The following is an 18619-nucleotide window of genomic DNA, read 5'->3' on the forward strand; positions in this document are numbered from 1 at the left end:
ACTGAGTCCTCCTGTCCTTCATGCTCTTGGGAGTTGTTGTTGTTATATCGCCCAACACCAGACAGTGTCTAGGCAACTTACAATGAATTTAAACATCAGGTGCTACATAATACAGTGGTACCTCGGGTACCTCTGATGTATGGAAGTGAGAGCTGGACCATAAAGAAGGCTGATCGCCGAAGAATTGATGCTTTTGAATTATGGTGCTGGAGGAGACTCTTGAGAGTCCCATAGACTGCAAGAAGATCAAACCTCTCCATTCTGAAGGAAATCAGCCCTGAGTGCTCACTGGAAGGACAGATCGTGAAGCTGAGGCTCCAGTACTTTGGCTACCTCGTGAGAAGAGAAGACTCCCTGGAAAAGACCCTGATGTTGGGAAAGATGGAGGGCACAAGGAGAAGGGGACGACAGAGGACGAGATGGTTGGACAGTGTTCTCGAAGCTACCAGCATGAGTTTGACCAAACTGCGGGAGGCAGTGGAAGACAGAAGTGCCTGGAGTGCTCTGGTCCATGGGGTCACAAAGAGTCGGACACGACTAAACAACTAAACAACTAAACAACTAAACAACAACAACACCTCGGGTTACAGACACTTCAGGTTACAGACTCCGCTAACCCAGAAATAGTACCTTGGGTTAACAACTTGCTTCAGGATGAGAACAGAAATTGTGCGGCGGTGGCAGAGGGAGGCCCCAATAGCTAAAGTGGTACCTCAGGTTAAGAACAGTTTCAGGTTAAGAACGGACCTCCAGAACGAATTAAGTTCTTAACCCGAGGTACCACTGTACCCTGGCCTTTGGAACTCCCTGCCTATTGAAATCAAGCAGGTGCCTTTCCTTTGGCTCCGAAAGCCAGCAGGGAAAGAGTGGCATGCGTCAGTGAGATCCAGCACACCAGCGGAAAAGTTTGCCGACCCCGAGGGCCTTCTGGCGGTTCCCTCGCTGCGAGAAGCCAAGTTACAGGGAGCCAGGCAGAGGGCCTTCTCGGTGGTGGCACTCGCCCTGTGGAACACCCTCCCATCAGATGTCAAAGAGAAAAACAACTACAGTGGTACCTCGGGTTACATATGCTTCAGGTTACAGACTCCGCTAACCCAGAAATAATACCTCGGGTTAAGAACTTTGCTTCAGGATGAGAACAGAAATCGTGCAGCGGCGGCATGGCAGCAGTGGGAGGCCGCATTAGCTAAAGTGGTGCTTCAGGTTAAGAACAGTTTCAGGTTAAGAACGGACCTCCAGAACAAATTAAGGTACCACTGTACCAGACTTTTAGAAGACATCTGAAGGCCGCCCTGTTTAGGGAAGCTTTTAATGTTTACTAAACTATTGTATTTTAATATTTTGTTGGAAGCCACCCAGAGTGGCTGGGGAAACCCAGCCAGATAGGTGGGGTATAAATAAATTATTATTATTATTATTATTATTATTATTATTATTATTATTTCATTCACTGAGCGATAGCAGCCAGCAAAATGCTCTGGGAAGCTGATAAGCAGGACATTGTTCCCCTCATTGTTTATTCCAGGGCTCTGTTACACAGTACAGTGGTACCTCTGGTTACGAACGCTTCTGGTTATGAATGCTTCAGGTTACGAGCTCTGCCAACCCTGAAGTAGCTGCTCCTGGTTGTGAACTTTGCCCCAGGATGAGAACGAAAATTGCGCGCTGGAAGTGTGCACACATTGGGAGGTCCCATTAGCGAAAGCACACCTCAGGATAAGAACAGTTTCAGCTTAAGAATGGACCTCTGGAATAAATTAAGTTCGTAACCAGAGGTACCACTGTACTGCCTAACAGCAACGCAGGTGGGCAGACACTGTCTAATCATTCACTGCTCACTTTCCGCATTCCTCCTACAAGCTCCTCCTTAGTCGGTTGTCATTTGGAAGAGCCACAAATCTTCACTCTTGATCGCAGGGGGCAGGGCAGCAAAAAAGAAATGGAGCAATCCAACATATGCCACTAAATAGCTCTCTCAACCTCTAATGGGCTTTAGGTCTTTAACAGCTCTGAACTGCTGACCTAGAAGTGAAAGGCTTATGATCCAATTACTAGACCCCCTGAGCTGCGCTGCGGAATAATTCTAAGGAGGCTTTTAAAAGCCCTCACTTTAGAAAAATAAAATGAATGCAGGACCCTCAGCCTGCCTAGAGAGTTGCTCCCAACACTATATATATATAATTATTTTTATTGCAGATATTTATATGCTGCTTAATTGACTAAGTTGCAAAAAATGCCACACATGAACGCTATAAAAATCATGCATTTATCATAAAAGATTCCTCAAAATGCTTTGTGGAAGAGAAAGGTCTTTGTCAAGTTCAACCAAAGGGGCTGTCTGAATTCAGCCACATTGTCACCTCTGAAACGAGAAGTAATCAACTAGAAATATTATCTTGTGGAAATAAACTAAATAATAAAAATCAAAAAGCTTAAGGAAAAAAATTAGGAAAACCTAAAATTGAACAAAGCCTTAACGGGATGCCGGCTACAAACCTCGTTTCACTGAACTATTCAGTTTCCTCAGAAGGAAATAGAAAAATCATAAACTTCAAAATTCAAAAAAAGGGGTAGAACCCCCCAAAATTCTGAAGTATTATAATCCTAGCTCGACCTAGGTAAAGCAAAACACAGTAATAAAGGATTGAGGACTCAAAAGTACAGTTTCTAATACTGAATTTACAAAAAAGTTTTGAAAACCTAAATGGCAAGTTTTAAACAAAGCCCAACGTGAAGAAAGCAAAGCACAGTAATAAAGGGTTGAGGACTCTACTGTGAATATTGCGGTATTTCATTTGTTTTGTGCAATTTCTCAGTTCTGTGACTGTCTTTTTTCTATTGACATTGTCACCCCCAGCTGCAACCTGAAGTGGGGAAGTCCAGGAGAAGCTCCTGTACATGAGCCTATCTAGCCCCTTCTAGACCTTTCCAGGTACATTGAATGTGTGCAGGACAGGGAATTACCACTTTGTGTGTTGACTCCTTTCTCTTGATGCCGAGTGCCACACTGGCCCTGCCTGCCTGTCACCTGCGTATGTCAAGTCCAAATGTCTGAAAAGGGATGTTTGCCACAGGTCTAGGAGTGCGCCTGCTCCATATGGTCACAGGATCCTCAATGGCACAGAAGGCTCCAATTGCTTAGACAGTGTCCTTCAATCTTGGGCTCCCAGATGTTGCTGGGCTACAAATCCCATCATCCTCTGCCATCTTAGCCAAGAGTCATGGGTGATGGGAGTTGTAGTCCTGCAACATCTGGGGAATCAAGTTGGAAGAACGCTGGCTTTAGGACACCTGTGCACCAGCAGCTATGTGTGGGTAGGTCCCCTTGTTCAGACCTTATACGATACAGTACGATACGACAATCTTTATTGTCATTGTCCCATACAGAACAATGAAATTGAAAAAATCTACATTAGACATTCAAAAACCAACAAGCTTGCTATCCCAACTATCCCAGCCTGGTTAGCCCCTAACAACTCTGATACCCCATAATTGAATACAATATACTCACATAGAGACTACCTTACACTGCGTTTAGAACCAAAATCGCATTTGGATAGAAACTGTTTCTCAGGCGGCTAGTCCTAGTCTTTATAAACCTGTACCTTCTTCCAGAAGGCAGAAGCTGAAAGAGATCTTTTCTGGGGTGTGCACTATCCTGCACTATCTCTGCAGCTTTCTTATGGCACCTGGAAGCATAGATTTGATCCAAGGTGGGAAGAGTGCACCCAATTATTCTCTCCACAGTCTTTACAACCTTGGATAGCATTGTTTTTTCCCCTGACCGTGCAGCTCCCAAACCACACACACAGACCACAAGTTAATACACTCTCAACAGTACAATGATAAAATGCCATCAATAGGTCCTTTGAGAGATTATTTTTCCGGAGGATTCTCAGAAAATATAACCTCTGCTGTGCTCTCTTCATCAGGTCTTTGCTGTTTTCTCCCCAGGTTAGGTCATCTCTCAACTCCATTCCCAGAAACATGCACCTCGCCCAAAGGTCAGGTGTGTTTCCAGTGTGAATCCTCACATTCACTGAACATGTGGAGAAGATTTGATAGAGTCTTCTGCCAATTGCGGTGGGAGTTCCAGGTCAAGATAAATTGAAATACTTCTTCAAGCAACACATAGTTAAACTATGGAACTCTCCCACAAGAGGCAGTGATGGACACAAACCTAGATGGCTTTGAAAGATGATTAGACAAATTCGTGGAGAAGAGGGCTATCGAAGGCTATTAGCCATGGGGGCCTCTGTTTTTGTTATGTACTGAAGTTCTCACCCTGGGCCAGCAGGGGATACTGTAGATAGTTCAGGTCCACATATGCAAATAAGGGATTGAAAGTGACGTTCAGTGATTGGATAGTTTTAGAAAATGGTTACAGTTACGTTGTACTGGAGCTCTATATAAGCAGGCTGGCTGAACCCTTCAGTTCAGTTCTGTTCTGGCCTGTGAATAAACAAGAGCTGTTTGAAGAATCGCTGTGTCGTCTGATATGTTCACCCACAACTTAACAGTTTTGCCTCCACAGCTGGAGGCAACAATGCTTCTGAATACCAGCCACAGGAAGGGGAGAGTGCTGCTGGGCTGTAGAGTTGCCGTATGTCTGGATTTTCCCAGACATTACCAGGATTTCAAAGGCAGAAGTCATATCTAGGGGGGAATTCCTGGAAGGCGGCAGTTTAATAATAAATAATAATAATATATTTTATTTATACCCCGCCCTCCCTGGCCAGAGCCAGGCTCAGGGCGGCTAACACCAATAAAATAAAATCACAGTAAAAAGATAATAGAGGAAAAAGAGAGGGGGGAAAAACCACAATTTAAAATACAGGTTAAAATGCAATTTTAAAATGCAGCCTCATTTTAAAGTAGCCGATAAATCAAGACCATAAGGGGTGGGAAGACATAAGGGTCAGACCGAGTCCAAACCAAAGGCCAGGCAGAACAGCTCTGTCTTGCAGGCCCTGCGGAAAGATGTCAAGTCCCACAGAGCCCTAGTCTCTTGTGACAGAGTGTTCCACCATGTCGGGGCCAGTGCTGAAAAGGCCCTGGCCCTAGTTGAAACCAATCTAACCTCCTTGAGGCTCGGGATCTCCGAAGTGTTGTTATTTGTGGACCTTAAGGTCCTCTGCGGGGCATACCAGTTTGTCCTGGATCTTAGGCAAGCAAACTGAAAAGTTGCATATATATATTTTTGGCGCTTTCATAAAAGAAAGCTCAACAGCTTTCGGGTTTTCCTAAAATAAAAAAAGCTCAACTGTTCTGGGGTCTTCCTAAAAAGAAGCTCAATACCTCTCAGGGTATCCTGGTTTTTGGAATATGGCAACCCTACTGGTGCTCCAATCCAGCTTCATTTTGCGACATCTGGTTGATCAACTGTGAGAACAGGATGCTGGACTAGATGGGAAATTGGCCTGATCCAGCAGACTGTTCTTATGTGTGAGGCTTTCAGTGTGTTTGGCCTGTGACCCTCCCTCCCTCCCCACCACCAAAATACTCTGGCGATTGCTACACCACCTTCCTAGCTTGCCTCCGTTGACCCCTTCTGAGAGCAGATGGGGAACGCATGCATTTGTTTAAGTAAATCAAACACCCTGCTTTCTAGTACGTCTTTAAAAAGACAAGTGGCGAGGCCCATAGCGACGCGTCTGGAGTTCAGAAGCGGGAAATCGAGAAGCAGCCTTTCGAGAAATGTCTGTTCCCCCCCAAAAAGGTCAGAGCAAACTAGCATGCCTTGGGGACCAGGAGTCTTTTAGTAATGGACAAATCACTCATTTGACCTTAATGGTCTTTTACCAAGAGGCAGCGGTAAGGAAATCTCCTACGAACTTGCCCATCTGCACTGTCTTTTTTCACGAGTGTTTTGGAGATCAAGCCTTCTGCTTCCACCCTCCCACCCCCACCCTCTCCTTGAGCTTTTGGGCCTCGGTGACCTTTTCACAGCCAAAGACGCCCTCATTAAGACAGCTGATCTCTTACGAAATGTTAGCATTTGTCGGAAAGAGCTTTAGTGCGCTGTAAGTATCTGTGGAAGAGCTATGAGGAGGGGGGGTGAGAATCAAACTGGCAACATTTCCTGTATTAATACCCTTTAAATGTCAGCCATTCATGTAGATGCCATCCATAATCTGTAGAATCCCATTAGCCCCCCACAGTTAAAGGACTTTTGACTTGATCACTAACATGCCATTTAATACCATATTTTTTGCTCTATAAGACTCACTTTTTCCCTCCTAAAAAGTAAGAGGAAATGTGTGTGAGTCTTATGGAGCGAATGCAGGCTGCGCAGCTATCCCAGAAGCCAGAACAGCAAGAGGGATTGCTGCTTTCACTGCGCAGCAATCCCTCTTGCTGTTCTGGCTTCTGAGATTCAGAATATTTTTTTTCTTGTTTTCCTCCTCCAAAAACTAGGTGCGTCTTGTGGTCTGGTGCGTCTTATAGAGCGAAAAATACGATATTTGGAATATTTGGCCACATTTGGAATTCTTGGAGGCTTTGCAATTCTCCAGACTGAATATTCCAAAGCTGTGTGGCATCAGATCACAGTCAGTGCAGGCTTCTCCAATCTGATTCTTTCCAGATGTTTGGGACTACAACTCCCATCAGCGCTGTGTTGGCTAGGGCTGATGGGAACTATAGTCCAAGGCAGGAGTGCCAGCATGGCCCTGTGACTGTGGGTGCCCGGGCCTGTGGGTGCCATGCAGCGTGCATGGCCCTGGTACTGAAATTTGTGGGTGCCCAGCCCCTTCATGGGGAATTTTGTGGGCACTCGGCACCCAGGGAGTTGGCACCTATGGCCCAAGACATCTGGAGGGCACAATGTTGGTGAAGGACGAGTTAGAGGGAAATGACCTGCATAAATAACTATAGCTTCCTGTGAATCAGAAACGCCTGTTCCTCTAAGATGTAACACTCCTCTGACATCTTTCAAATCAGCGCATCCTGGGTACGCAAAATTCTGCCATGTTTCTGCATTGCATGTGGTTGGACCATTAGTTATTCCCAATCAGTGGTGTGGCAGTGATTTTTCTGAAGTGCAGTAACTCATTGTGATCTACCCTGTAACCCTCACACCAAAGAGCAGCAGTATATACACGCAATGTATAAGGACAAGCATAGCTGCAATCCTATGTATAGTTTCCTGGAAGTAACTGAATTTAGTGGTGCTTTCTTCCGACTGCATGGATGCAACTGGTAAAACTTCAACAAGAGATCTTCATCCAGCTGAAATGCAATCTTTGGCTTTTAATTATAAATGCAAACAATCTTGCAAAGAAATGTTACCATTAAACTGCTAGTTTGAAGCAGGAACCCTATCAAAGAAAAGGAAAGAAGGACCCAGACTCTCCTTGCTAATTTCCCTCATTCCCTCACTTCCTCTGAAATAATCTGTCGCAAGAAAACCTGAATGACACCTCTGCTCTACCCAGAGCAGGGGAGATCTGACAACCCCTCTGGCATCCCATATTCTCTCCTGCTTTGAAATAAGCCGTGGAATTGTCTTCCACAGAGCTGTGCTACTGCCACTACAGCTCCTGATGCAGAGATGCAACTGATTTTTCTATCCTAACAAAGTTTTCTATCCAAGATAGGCAAACACAAAATGACATCCTCTGCAATTTCATGTGCCAAAGGAAAATTGAATCTTATTGCAATACTGGTGACAGAGTAGCAGACTCCACCATCTGGCATGGGAAAAAGCAAGCTTAGGGGGTGCCAGGCAGGCTGTTTGGCACACTGTCCTCCAAAACCTTTCTGCTACTCCTCCAAAAAAAAAACCCTCTGCTGGCTGGGCAACAGCTTCGCTTTGCATAATGGTAATAATAATAATAATAATAATAATAATAATAATAATTTTTATTTATACCCTGCCCTCCCCAGCCAAGGCCAGGCTCAGGGCAGCTAACAAGCAATAATAAAAACAAATTGAATGAATACAACTTTAAAACAAGATTAAAATACAACATTAAAATATTGAAACATTAAAATATTAAAATACAGCCTCATCACAGGTAAAGCTGTCCCTCTTTTAAATAGAAAGGAGACTTTCTTTTTGGTCTTCACAGAGAAAGTCAACCAGTGTTGGAGATACAAAAGAGTTTGTGGAACTATTAAAATATTTACTGATGCAGTACAAAAATAACAGAAATGTGCTTGCTTTTTTTTTGCCTACCAAATAAATTGTGGCATATGGGACAGTTACCTATCATTGCCTTGCTATGATATATGCAGTTCTATGTTCAATAATGATAGGCAGGCAGTAGAAAAATTATCTACCAACTTGAGAGGAATGGAAATGCAAAAATTGGAACTTTAACATACAAGTTGACAATCTAAAGAGTTTGGGGAAGGAAATTACAGAGACAGTAGATTCCATAGAGTGGTTACTGGAACTGAGTCATAGCTTTGGAAAATATTCAGTGTGAAGTGCTAATGCTAATTTGGTACAGTGACAGAAGATTTTATAATACGATTAATTAAGGTTTCGGATGTTGCTTTGCCATAGTAATAATATAATGTAACCTTGGCTTATGAGGGTGTTGTTCTAGGTACCATGATCAGGTAACTTCCACCCTAAGACAGCTGGCAAAACCAACAGTGACTTGTGGTCAGAAGGGAATGCAAGACAATGTTATCTTCCTTACCTGGTCCAGGTGGTTGTAGAAATCTATACTCGCTGCACACAGGTACCTTCCCAGCAAGGTTGCATGAGTTGTGAAAATGGTTGCGACTGGGATCTTCCTGGATCTACAGAGGATCAGCCCAGGCCCTGCTTGCCATTCATGGAAGTGGGCAATGATGTTGGGCTTGTCTTCAAATTGATCGGAGAGCTGGAAAGAGATAGAAAGTAAAGTGGTATTTGAGCCATGTTTAAAGAATGAAGGACATTCAAAAGCACACCTGTTTTATTAAAGTCACAAAGGAGAGCTATGTGATTACAGTCGTACCTTGGAAGTCAAACAGAATCCGTTCTGGAAGTCCGTTCAACATCCAAAACGATCAGGAACCAAAGTGCGGCTTCTGATTGGCTGCAGGAAGCTCCTGCAGCCAATCAGAAGCTGCAGAAGCCGTGATGGATATTTGGGTTCCAAAGAACGTTTGCAAACCAGAACTCTCACTTCCGGGTTTGCAGCATTCAGGAGCTAAAATGTTCATCTTGCAAGACGTTCGACTTCCGAGGTACGACTGTACTTCAAAGTAATGGGGTTGTATCAAATACTAGACATACTTAGAGGAGACCCATTAAAATGAATGGGCAAGGCTAATTTAGGTTCCTGAATTTCACTGGGTCTAATTTGAGTATAACTTAGTTGGATGCAACACTGAAGCCTGACATTTTGATGGAGACGTATGTTTCCAACAGCTACAAATCTGAATGAAGGAGCATCTCCACTCCCATCATTCTGCCCGGACATTGAGGTCCAGCTCTGAGGGCCTTCTGGCGGTTCCCTCACTGCAAGAAGCCAAGGGCCTTCTTGGTAGTGGCACCCACCCTGTGGAACTCCCTCCCACCAGATGTCAAAGAGAACAACAACTACCAGACTTTTAGAAGACATCTGAAGGCAGCCCTGTTTAGGGAAGCTTTTAATGTTTAACAGACCACAGTATTTTAATATTTTGTTAGAAGCCGCCCAGAGTGGCTGGGGAAACCCAGCCAGATGGTCAGGGTATAAATAATAAATTATTATTATTATTATTATTATTATTATTATTATTATTGGCATATGATGTACATGGTGCAATGTGCGAACCTTAGTACAGTACCTCTTTGAAGAACCAGGCAGTTAGCGACCCAAAGATAAGCACATCATTCGCTTCTCGGTCGTGGTAAGGAATTCCAATTTGGCTGGCGTCCCAGAACTCCCCTTTCCACCTGTCCAAATTCCAAGCCGCTGATCCTATGTCAAACAGCACCACATACGGACTCCCTTCTATCAGCCACCTGCCAAAATACACCTGATAAAAGGGAGAAATAAATGTCAGGGTTAACCCACCATGTTGGCACATAAATGTAAAATAAAAAGAAAGTGTGCAGTGCCAGATTACCATTAAATAGGCAGAGTAGGCACAAGTCTATGGGCCCCATGTCTTTTAGGGGCGCCGCAAACGCAGATCAAAATAATATTGTTTTGATCTTGTGCAATAAAATTGGTGGATTTAAATTATTGGTTGGTAAAATCCAAAATAGGGACGTGGGTGGCGCTGTGGTCTAAACCACTGAGCCTAGGACTTGCCGATCGGAAGGTCAGCAGTTCTCTCAGCCCCACTCACCTCACAGAGTGTTTGTTGTGGGGGAGGAAGGGAAAGGAGAATGTTAGCCGCTTTGAGACTTCTTCGGGTAGCGATAAAGCGGGATATCAAATCCAAACTCTTAAGGGACGCGGGTGGCGCTGTGGGTTAAACCACTGAGCCTAGGACTTGCTGATAGGAAGGTCAGCGGTTTGAATCCTCGCGGCGGGGTGAGCTCCCGTTGCTCGGTCCCTGCTCCTGCCCACCTAGCAGTTCGAAAGCACGTCAAGTGCAAGTAGATAAATAGGTACCGCTCTGGCGGGAAGGTAAACAGCGTTTCCATGCGCCGCTCTGGTTCGCCAGAAGCGGCTTAGCCATGCTGGCCACATGACCTGGAAGCTGTACGCCGGCTCCCTCGGCCAGAAAAGTGAGATGAGCGCGCAACCCCAGAGTCGGCCACGACTGGACCTGACGGTCAGGGGTACCTTTACCTTTACCTAAAATCCAAAATGTATTAGGAGATAATTTGCAAGCCACCCCCCCCCCGAGATTCAACTGCCTAGGCGCCTCTGCAGGGTTTAACTTGGCACTGAAAGTGTGCAGTTGTCAGGGGGATAGTGTAGATAACAGAGAGAAGCTCAAGTTAGTGAACATGGTGGTAGCTCAGTGAGCTTCGTGGCTGAATTGGGAATTCGAACCCTGGTCTCCCATGCCCCAGTCTAGCACACTAACCACTAAGTCACACTGGCTCTCCTTTGTATTAGGCTTGTTTCCTTGATGCCTTTTCCCTGGAGAAAAAGGGGGTTGAATTGGAGGTTTTTTTAATGCATCCCGAAGTATGTACTCTCTACTGCTGAGCTATATGCTGTCCTGTTAGAATTAGCCCCTGGTTTGTAATACGTCATTACTGATCAGTGGAACGCTGCCCACAAATATACTAGGAACAGCATGGATGCAGCAACTGCAATACGAATGCTCAACTCAGCCCTCAAAGGATTGCAAAACACCATTGGCGCAGCCATAAAAACATGCCTTTGGGAACTATGCTCCTTAGAAATTTGGCTCATATGAGCAAAACAAGCACCACACTGGAACAAATTTCAGGTCTATACTTCGATCCCTTTGCCACGATTACACAATCACGAAAGGCAGCCGTACAATGCCTGGCAACTCCCCTGGGTTAACACACTGCTTTTGCAACTCTCCTGCAGTGTGAGAGGCCCTCACATTTATTTATGTGGATTGAATAAACTCGCTTTGTCTGTAATGGCTTACTGTTCACACTAAGGCTGAGCCACGAAGTTTACTGGATGGTGAACAACTGCAAGTAATTCCAGCCCAACCTTCCCTGCTCGGTTTAACAATTTATTTATCCATTACGTTTGCATACCTCCTTCTGCCTCACGACTTCCAATGATATCTTTCTTAGATTGCATAGTTAAAAACGTACCTTTAAATTTTTTTACTGAGAAAATTGCACGCACGCACATAAATATACATACATTATACTTCATATAATATATTAAGCTCTTTAAAATATTATTAGAAGGCAAGACGTTAACACTTCAGCAATAATTGCAATCAAGCACATTTTATAATTTCATTGAAAGAGATCATTAAAATGAAATTGCATGTACCTTCTCGACTTTTCTAATTTATTTTACACTATGAAGATTTTTAAATTTAAAAAGCTACTGATGATAGATAGATAGATAGATGATAGATAGATAGATGATAGATAGATAGATAGATAGATGATAGACAGATAGAATTACATGCTTATCCAGCCAGGCATAGATAAGGTCATATTGTGTCTACAGAAATCTGACTGCATTATTTGGGGACTGGAAAGCCAAAGGCCGAAATCCCATTAAGCAGACTTCCAGATAAATGCACTCTTAAAACGTGTAATTGGATAAACGGGTCCCTTTCTCAAAAATAACCTGGAATGAATCGACTTTGACCGAGACCAGTATGTCAGGCAGAAAGACAAGAGCATTAGTGGAACCAGCTAATCTCCGAGTGAGTCAGCTTAGTTGCCTCAGGAAACAAAAGGAGAGAAATCCCGTTTACCTGGCACCCGCTGGTCCTCATGGATTCCATTGCCTTTTTCACGGCTCCGTTGGGAGGTTCGCAGACTTCCACCTGGGTCTTCACATTGTGCTCAAAATAAGGGCCGATGAGGAAGTAGTTTTCCCCCCATTCGTCCAACGTGATTTTGGCTTTCGTCTGGATCACGGTGTAGATGCCACCAACTGTGAGAGGAGAAGCAAAGCTTATATTGGTTGGATGGCCATCTGTCATGGATGCTTTAGCTGAGATTCCTGCATTGCAGGGGGTTGGACTAGATGACCCTCAAGGTCCCTCCAATTCTATAGTTTTATGTTCTGAAAGGAGTAGCCCTCACATTCACCTCCCGCAGGTCTAAGCGGCCTGTTATGGGTGAGACTATACTTACATTGTCCTAATTATATCTGGCCAGATTTCCTTTATTAACACTATTGCTTTCGCATCCTATTTGCACCGACTAATCCCTTCCTCCAGAGTTGGAATGATGATTCCATTTGCCATCGTTGGGAGAACCAGTCCAGACAACCATGTATTATGTGCCCAGGTCTGCCAGGGGGGTGACTTTCCAGTTTAAACTTGGGCACAGCATGTAGGGACAGGGGAGAAATTCAATTCAATTTGCATTTAAAGTCGAAGCTACCAAATTCGCACATTCCAAAACTATATGTCAGCTAAAAGACGGATATCCTTTAAATTCACACTACTCGTGAGTTTGGCAATGCAGTTCTCAAGCAAAGCAATTGTCGTAGGAATAATAATAATAATAATAATAATAATAATAATAATAATTTATTTATACCCCGCCCATCTGGCTGGGTTTCCCCAGCCACTCTGGGCGGCTTCCAACTGAATATTAAAAACAGTACAGCATCAGACATTAAAAACTTCCCTAAAGAGGGCTGCCTTCAGTTGTCTTTTAAAAGTTGTTTATTGCCTTGACATCTGCTGGGAGGGCGTTCCACAGGGCAGGCGCCACTACCGAGAAGGCCCTCTGTCTGGTTCCCTGTAACCTTACTTCTCGCAATGAGGGAACCGCCAGAAGGCCCTCGGCACTGGATCTCAGTGTCCGGGCTGAACGATGGGGGTGGAGACGCTCCTTTAGGTATACAGGACCAGTGGGCAACACTTTGAATTGTGCTCGGAAACGTACTGGGAGCCAATGCAGATCTCTCAGAACCGGTGTTATGTGGTCCCGGCGGCCACTCCCAGTCACCAGTCTAGCTGCCGCATTCTGGATTAATTGCAGTTTCTGGGTCACCTTCAAAGGTAGCCCCACGTAGAGCGTGTTGCAGTAGTCCAAGCGGGAGATAACCAGAGCATGCACCACTCTGGCAAGACAGTCTGTGGGCAGGTAGGGTCTTAGCCTGCGTACCAGGTGGAGCTGGTAGACAGCTGTCCTGGACACAGAATTAACCTGTGCCTCCATGGACAGCTGTGAGTCCAAAATGACTCCCAGGCTGCGCACCTGGTCCTTCAGGGGCACAGTTACCCCATTCAGGACCAGGGAATCCCCCACACCCGCCTGCCCCCTGTCCCCCAAAACCAGTACTTCTGTCTTGTCAGGATTCAACCTCAATCTGTTAGCTGCCATCCATCCTCCAACCACCTCCAGGCACTCACACAGGACCTTCACCGCCTTCACTGGTTCTGATTTAAAGGAGAGGCAGAGCTGGGTGTCATCTGCATACTGATGAACACCCAGTCCAAACCCCCTGATGATCTCTCCCAGCGGCTTCATATAGATATTAAAAAGCATGGGGGAGAGGACGGAACCCTGAGGCACCCCACAAGTGAGAGCCCAGGGGTCTGAACACTCATCCCCACCACCACTTTCTGGACACGGCCCAGGAGAAAGGAGCAGAACCACCGTATAACAGTGCCCCCAGCTCCCAGCCCCTCTAGACGGTCCAGAAGGATGTTATGGTCGATGGTGTCAAGGTGTCAAAGGCCGCTGCGAGATCCAGCAGAACTAGGAAACAGCTCTCACCTTTGTCCCTAGCCCGCCAGAGATCATCAACCAGCGCGACCAAGGCAGTTTCAGTCTCATGGTGAGGCCTGAATCCCGATTGGAAGGGATCCAAATGGTCCGCATCCTCCAGGCGTGCTTGGCGTTGTTTGGCAACCACCCGCTCAATCACCTTGCCCAAGAATGGTAAATTTGAGACTGGGCGATAGTTGGCCAAATTGGCTGGGTCTAAAGATGTTTTTTTAAGAAGCGGTTTAATAACCGCCAGCTGGTCTGGGAAGGCTCCCTCACAGAGGGAAGCATTCACCACCCCGCAGAGCCCATCACCCAGCCCTTCCCGGCTCGCTTTTATCAGCCAGGATGGGCAAGGATCAAGGAGACAGGTGGTCGGTTTCACTTCTCCAAGCAGCCTGTCCACATCCTCGGAGGTAACAGATTGGAATTGATCCCATGTAAAAAGCAGAGACGTCACCTTGCCAACAAAGGTCCGTATAGTAAAAGCTATGGTTTTCCCAGTAGTGATGTATGGAAGTGAGAGCTGGACCATAAGGAAGGCTGATCACAGAAGAATTGATGCTTTTGAATTATGGTGCTGGAGGAGACTCTTGAGAGTCCCATGGACAGCAAGAAGATCAAACGTATCCATTCTTCAGGAAATCAGCCCTGAGTGGTCACTAGAAGGACAGATCCTGAAGCTGAGGCTGCAATACTTTGGCCACCTCATGAGAAGAGAAGACTCCCTGGAAAAGACCCTGATGTTGGGAAAGATGGAGGGCACAAGGAGAAGGGGACGACAGAGGACGAGATGGCTGGATAGTGTTCTCGAAGCTACCAGCATGAGTTTGACCAAACTGTGGGAGGCAGTGGAAGACAGGAGTGCCTGGCGTGCTCTAGTCCATGGGGTCACGAAGAGTCGGACACGACTAAACGACTAAAACAACAACAGGACTAGACAGAACTCTAGCACTCTCCCGCCCTGGCTCTGCTCCCACGGTGGAGTCTACCTCCTTCTGAATCTGAGCGACTTTATCTGCAAAAAACTTTGCAAAAGCATTGCAGGAGAACTTGGGGTCCCTACCAGGCCCCAGTGGTGCAGGTGGTTCCGATAGATTGCGAACCACCTGAAGAAGTCTCCTGCTGCTGTTTTCTGCAGATGCAATGGACGCGGCGAAGAAGGCCCTATTTGCCATCGCCATTGCAACTTGGTAGGCTCGACGTTGAGCACTAGCCCGTGTCCAGTCTGATTCAGAATGAGTTTTCCGCCACCGGCTCTCTAGCCGTCTCAACGATTGTTTCATCGCCCTCAGCTCCGGGGAAAACCACGGGGCTGTCCGGGCTCCATGCAATCGGAGTGGGCGCTTCGGAGCCAGACAGTCAATAGCCCTGGTTAACTCCGCATTCCAGGGAGCCACCAGGGAATCAGCTGAAAGGCCATCAACTTGGGATAAAACATCCCCTACCACTCTCTGGAAGCCAACTGGATCCATTAAGTGGCGGGGGCAGACCATCCGAATCGATCCCACCTCCCTGCAGAGGGGAAGGGTCGCGGAGAAGTCCAGTTGCACCAGGAAGTGATCTGACCATGGCACTTCTTTTGTTTCGCTTTTAGTTAATATCAGATCACCAACATCCGTAGAGGTAAACACCAAGTCTAAGGCATGTCCGCGGCTATGAGTTGGGCCAAACTTATTCAGGGACAGCCCCATGGAGGCCATGCTTTCCACGAAGTCCTGAGCGGCCCCTTGTAAGGTTGTGTCGGCATGGATGTTAAAATCCCCCATGACAACCAAGCTAGGTGTCTCCAGGAGCATTCCGCCACGACCTGAAGCAGATCGGGCAGGGAATCCTTGGTGCAGCGGGGAGGTCGGTACACCAGTAGGAATCCTGTACTGCCCCTATTGCCCAACTTCCAGAACATGCACTCAGAGAACTGGGTCTTCCCAATAGGACGCCTGGTGCAGACTAATGACTTCCTAAAAATCACTGCAACCCCCCCTCCCCGCCCACATGACCTGGGTTGCTGTGCGTAAGAGAAACCCGGTGGGCAAGCAGTGGCAAGGACAGGCCCATCTGCTTCATCCAACCAGGTCTCTGTCACACATGCCAGGTCAAATCCTCCATCCACAATCAGGTCGTGGATGGCAGTGGTTTTATTCATTATTGACCTGGCATTGCACAGCAACACTTTCAGGTCATGTGGGTTTCCCTTGCTGATTCCAGTATCCTTCCAGTCAGGACCAGACCTGGAGGCAGGGATAGTCCTCAAGTAATGACTAAACCTGCCTCCACGGTAATGACATGGTCTGGTCTTAGCGTAACTCCTCCTCCTGCCCGTGATCACTGAGATCGGGTGTCCCAATACATTCCCAACTGTGAAACCTGCCCCAGCCATTCTATTGCACCAGCCAGTAATCACACAGTTCAAAGATGAAGTTAGCTAAACATAACCTCCACAGACTTGGCTGAGTGTCAGGCCTAATGAGCAGGGCAGCTCATTTCCAGTGGTCTACCTCCATGAAGCAACGACAAACCTAGATAGCATCTTAAAAAGCAGAGACATCACCTTGCCAACAAAGGTCCGTATAGTTAAAGCTATGGTTTTCCCAGTAGTGATGTATGGAAGTGAGAGCTGGACCATAAAGAAGGCTGATCGCCGAAGAATTGATGCTTTTGAATTATGGTGCTGGAGGAGACTCTTGAGAGTCCCATGGACTGCAAGAAGATCACACCTATCCATTCTGAAGGAAATCAGCCCTGAGCACTCATTGGAAGGACAGATCGTGAAGCTGTGGCTCCAATACTTTGGCCACCTCATGAGAAGAGAAGACTCCCTGGAAAAGACCCTGATGTTGGGAAAGATTGAGGGCACAAGGAGAAGGGGACGACAGAGGACGAGATGGTTGGACAGTGTTCTCGACGCTATGAACATGAGTTTGACCAAACTGCGGGAGGCAGTGGAAGACAGGAGTGCCTGGCGTGCTCTGGTCCATGGGGTCACGAAGAGTCGGACATGACTAAACGACTAAACAACACAAGTGCCCCTTAACCACAGCTAACATCCACGGATATCATGAAGCAAGATGATTTAAACCACCGCCCTCCCAAAGCCTGGCACGCGGCAATGCAGAGCAGGTCAGGCAAACAGTTACGTCTCCTTGCTCCTCTCGCCATGATTTTTCTGCTGACGCATTCCACACCCGCTGTGCCTGGTGGATCAGCGTCTGTCATCTTATATAGCCCATGTGCCCAGCCGGAGATAGTAATCCAAATGCAGCCCCAGAGCTCAGCATCCCTAAGATGATAAAACCAGCCTTGGTCATCCCAGCACGTGGAATGCCCAGAAATGAGACTGGGAAGGAATCTCACGAGCCTCAGCTGCCCTTATTCTTTCCAAAGCAATAGTTCCTGTTTCTTGAAACTTATCCCTGCAAAGCCACTTCTGCCCCTCTATTTGTGGTTCACGGCATTTGGAAATCAGTGGGTAGGCACCTTTTAAAGTAAATATTATTGTATTGGCCTTGGGACAGGGGGGATGTTGTTGATTAGGGCAGTCAGAAGCACCAAGGACATCAGCGTAGCATTAAGCAAGTGTAACGTTATGAATGTGAGCTTGCTTTGTCCTCCTCCCTCCTGTTGCTTTTTTCCTCATGTGCTGTGTCTGCAGGTGAGCCTGCAGAAGGGATTTTTGCAAGCCACTCTGAAAGCCTTCTTGGCTAAAAGGCCATGATAAAAATACAAAGCAGACTTTCCCCAACACAACACATTTTTGGATGTCATCTTCATTAGTTATATACATGTTAATGCACACTTTACCACAATCTATGTCTTTTTTTGGTGCACATTACTTGGCTGAGGAACCGCACAGCAAAATTCAGAAAACTGAATTTCCAAGGATGTATTTCGGTTGCGAATTGTTCTGGAAAGAGTGAATTGGGTACGTTCTCCTTTAAATGTGAGACAATGGAGTATGCCTCCAGGGTGAAGTCAAATTGCTGAGGAAGTAACAGGCACAAAAATGGATATACTAGGGTAAAGTGTGCAGAAAGAAATGCACATTGGTGAAAACAGCGTGCAAAAATGCATCGTGTAAGGAAAAATTGCTTCACAAAGATGTGCATCTAGGGTAAAAGTTGAATACAAAGATGTGCGATTTAGGAGAACTCCACACTATAAAATGCTGATGGATTTTCATGAGGACTTGCTTAAAAAAAAAAAGTGATGCAGAAGTTAGGAGAGCTGTTTTCCCCCGCCTTTCAGTTCTCCTAAATTATGCATCACTTAAAAAAAGCAAGTCCTCATGAAAATTCACCAGCATTTTATAGTGCCTCATTGCAGCTTCTATAACAT

At 46.0% G+C, this 18619-nt stretch overlaps 1 protein-coding gene across 1 annotated transcript in view; it reads right to left on the reverse strand.

Moving 5' to 3' along the window:
- The window catches only part of GYS2 (glycogen synthase 2), a 54796-nt gene that overhangs the window by 31178 nt on the left and 4999 nt on the right, over positions 1 to 18619 (reverse strand). The window contains exons 3-5 of the mRNA XM_081022837.1: positions 12310 to 12491; positions 9772 to 9963; positions 8652 to 8837 (exon numbers count right to left, since the gene is read on the reverse strand). Coding sequence (XP_080878963.1) covers positions 8652 to 8837; positions 9772 to 9963; positions 12310 to 12491 — 560 coding nt within the window. The remainder of the gene's footprint in view (positions 1 to 8651; positions 8838 to 9771; positions 9964 to 12309; positions 12492 to 18619) is intronic.

Source organism: Podarcis pityusensis (assembly GCF_964106645.2).
Source record: "Podarcis pityusensis genome assembly, chromosome: 10".
Taxonomy (NCBI): domain Eukaryota; kingdom Metazoa; phylum Chordata; class Lepidosauria; order Squamata; family Lacertidae; genus Podarcis; species Podarcis pityusensis.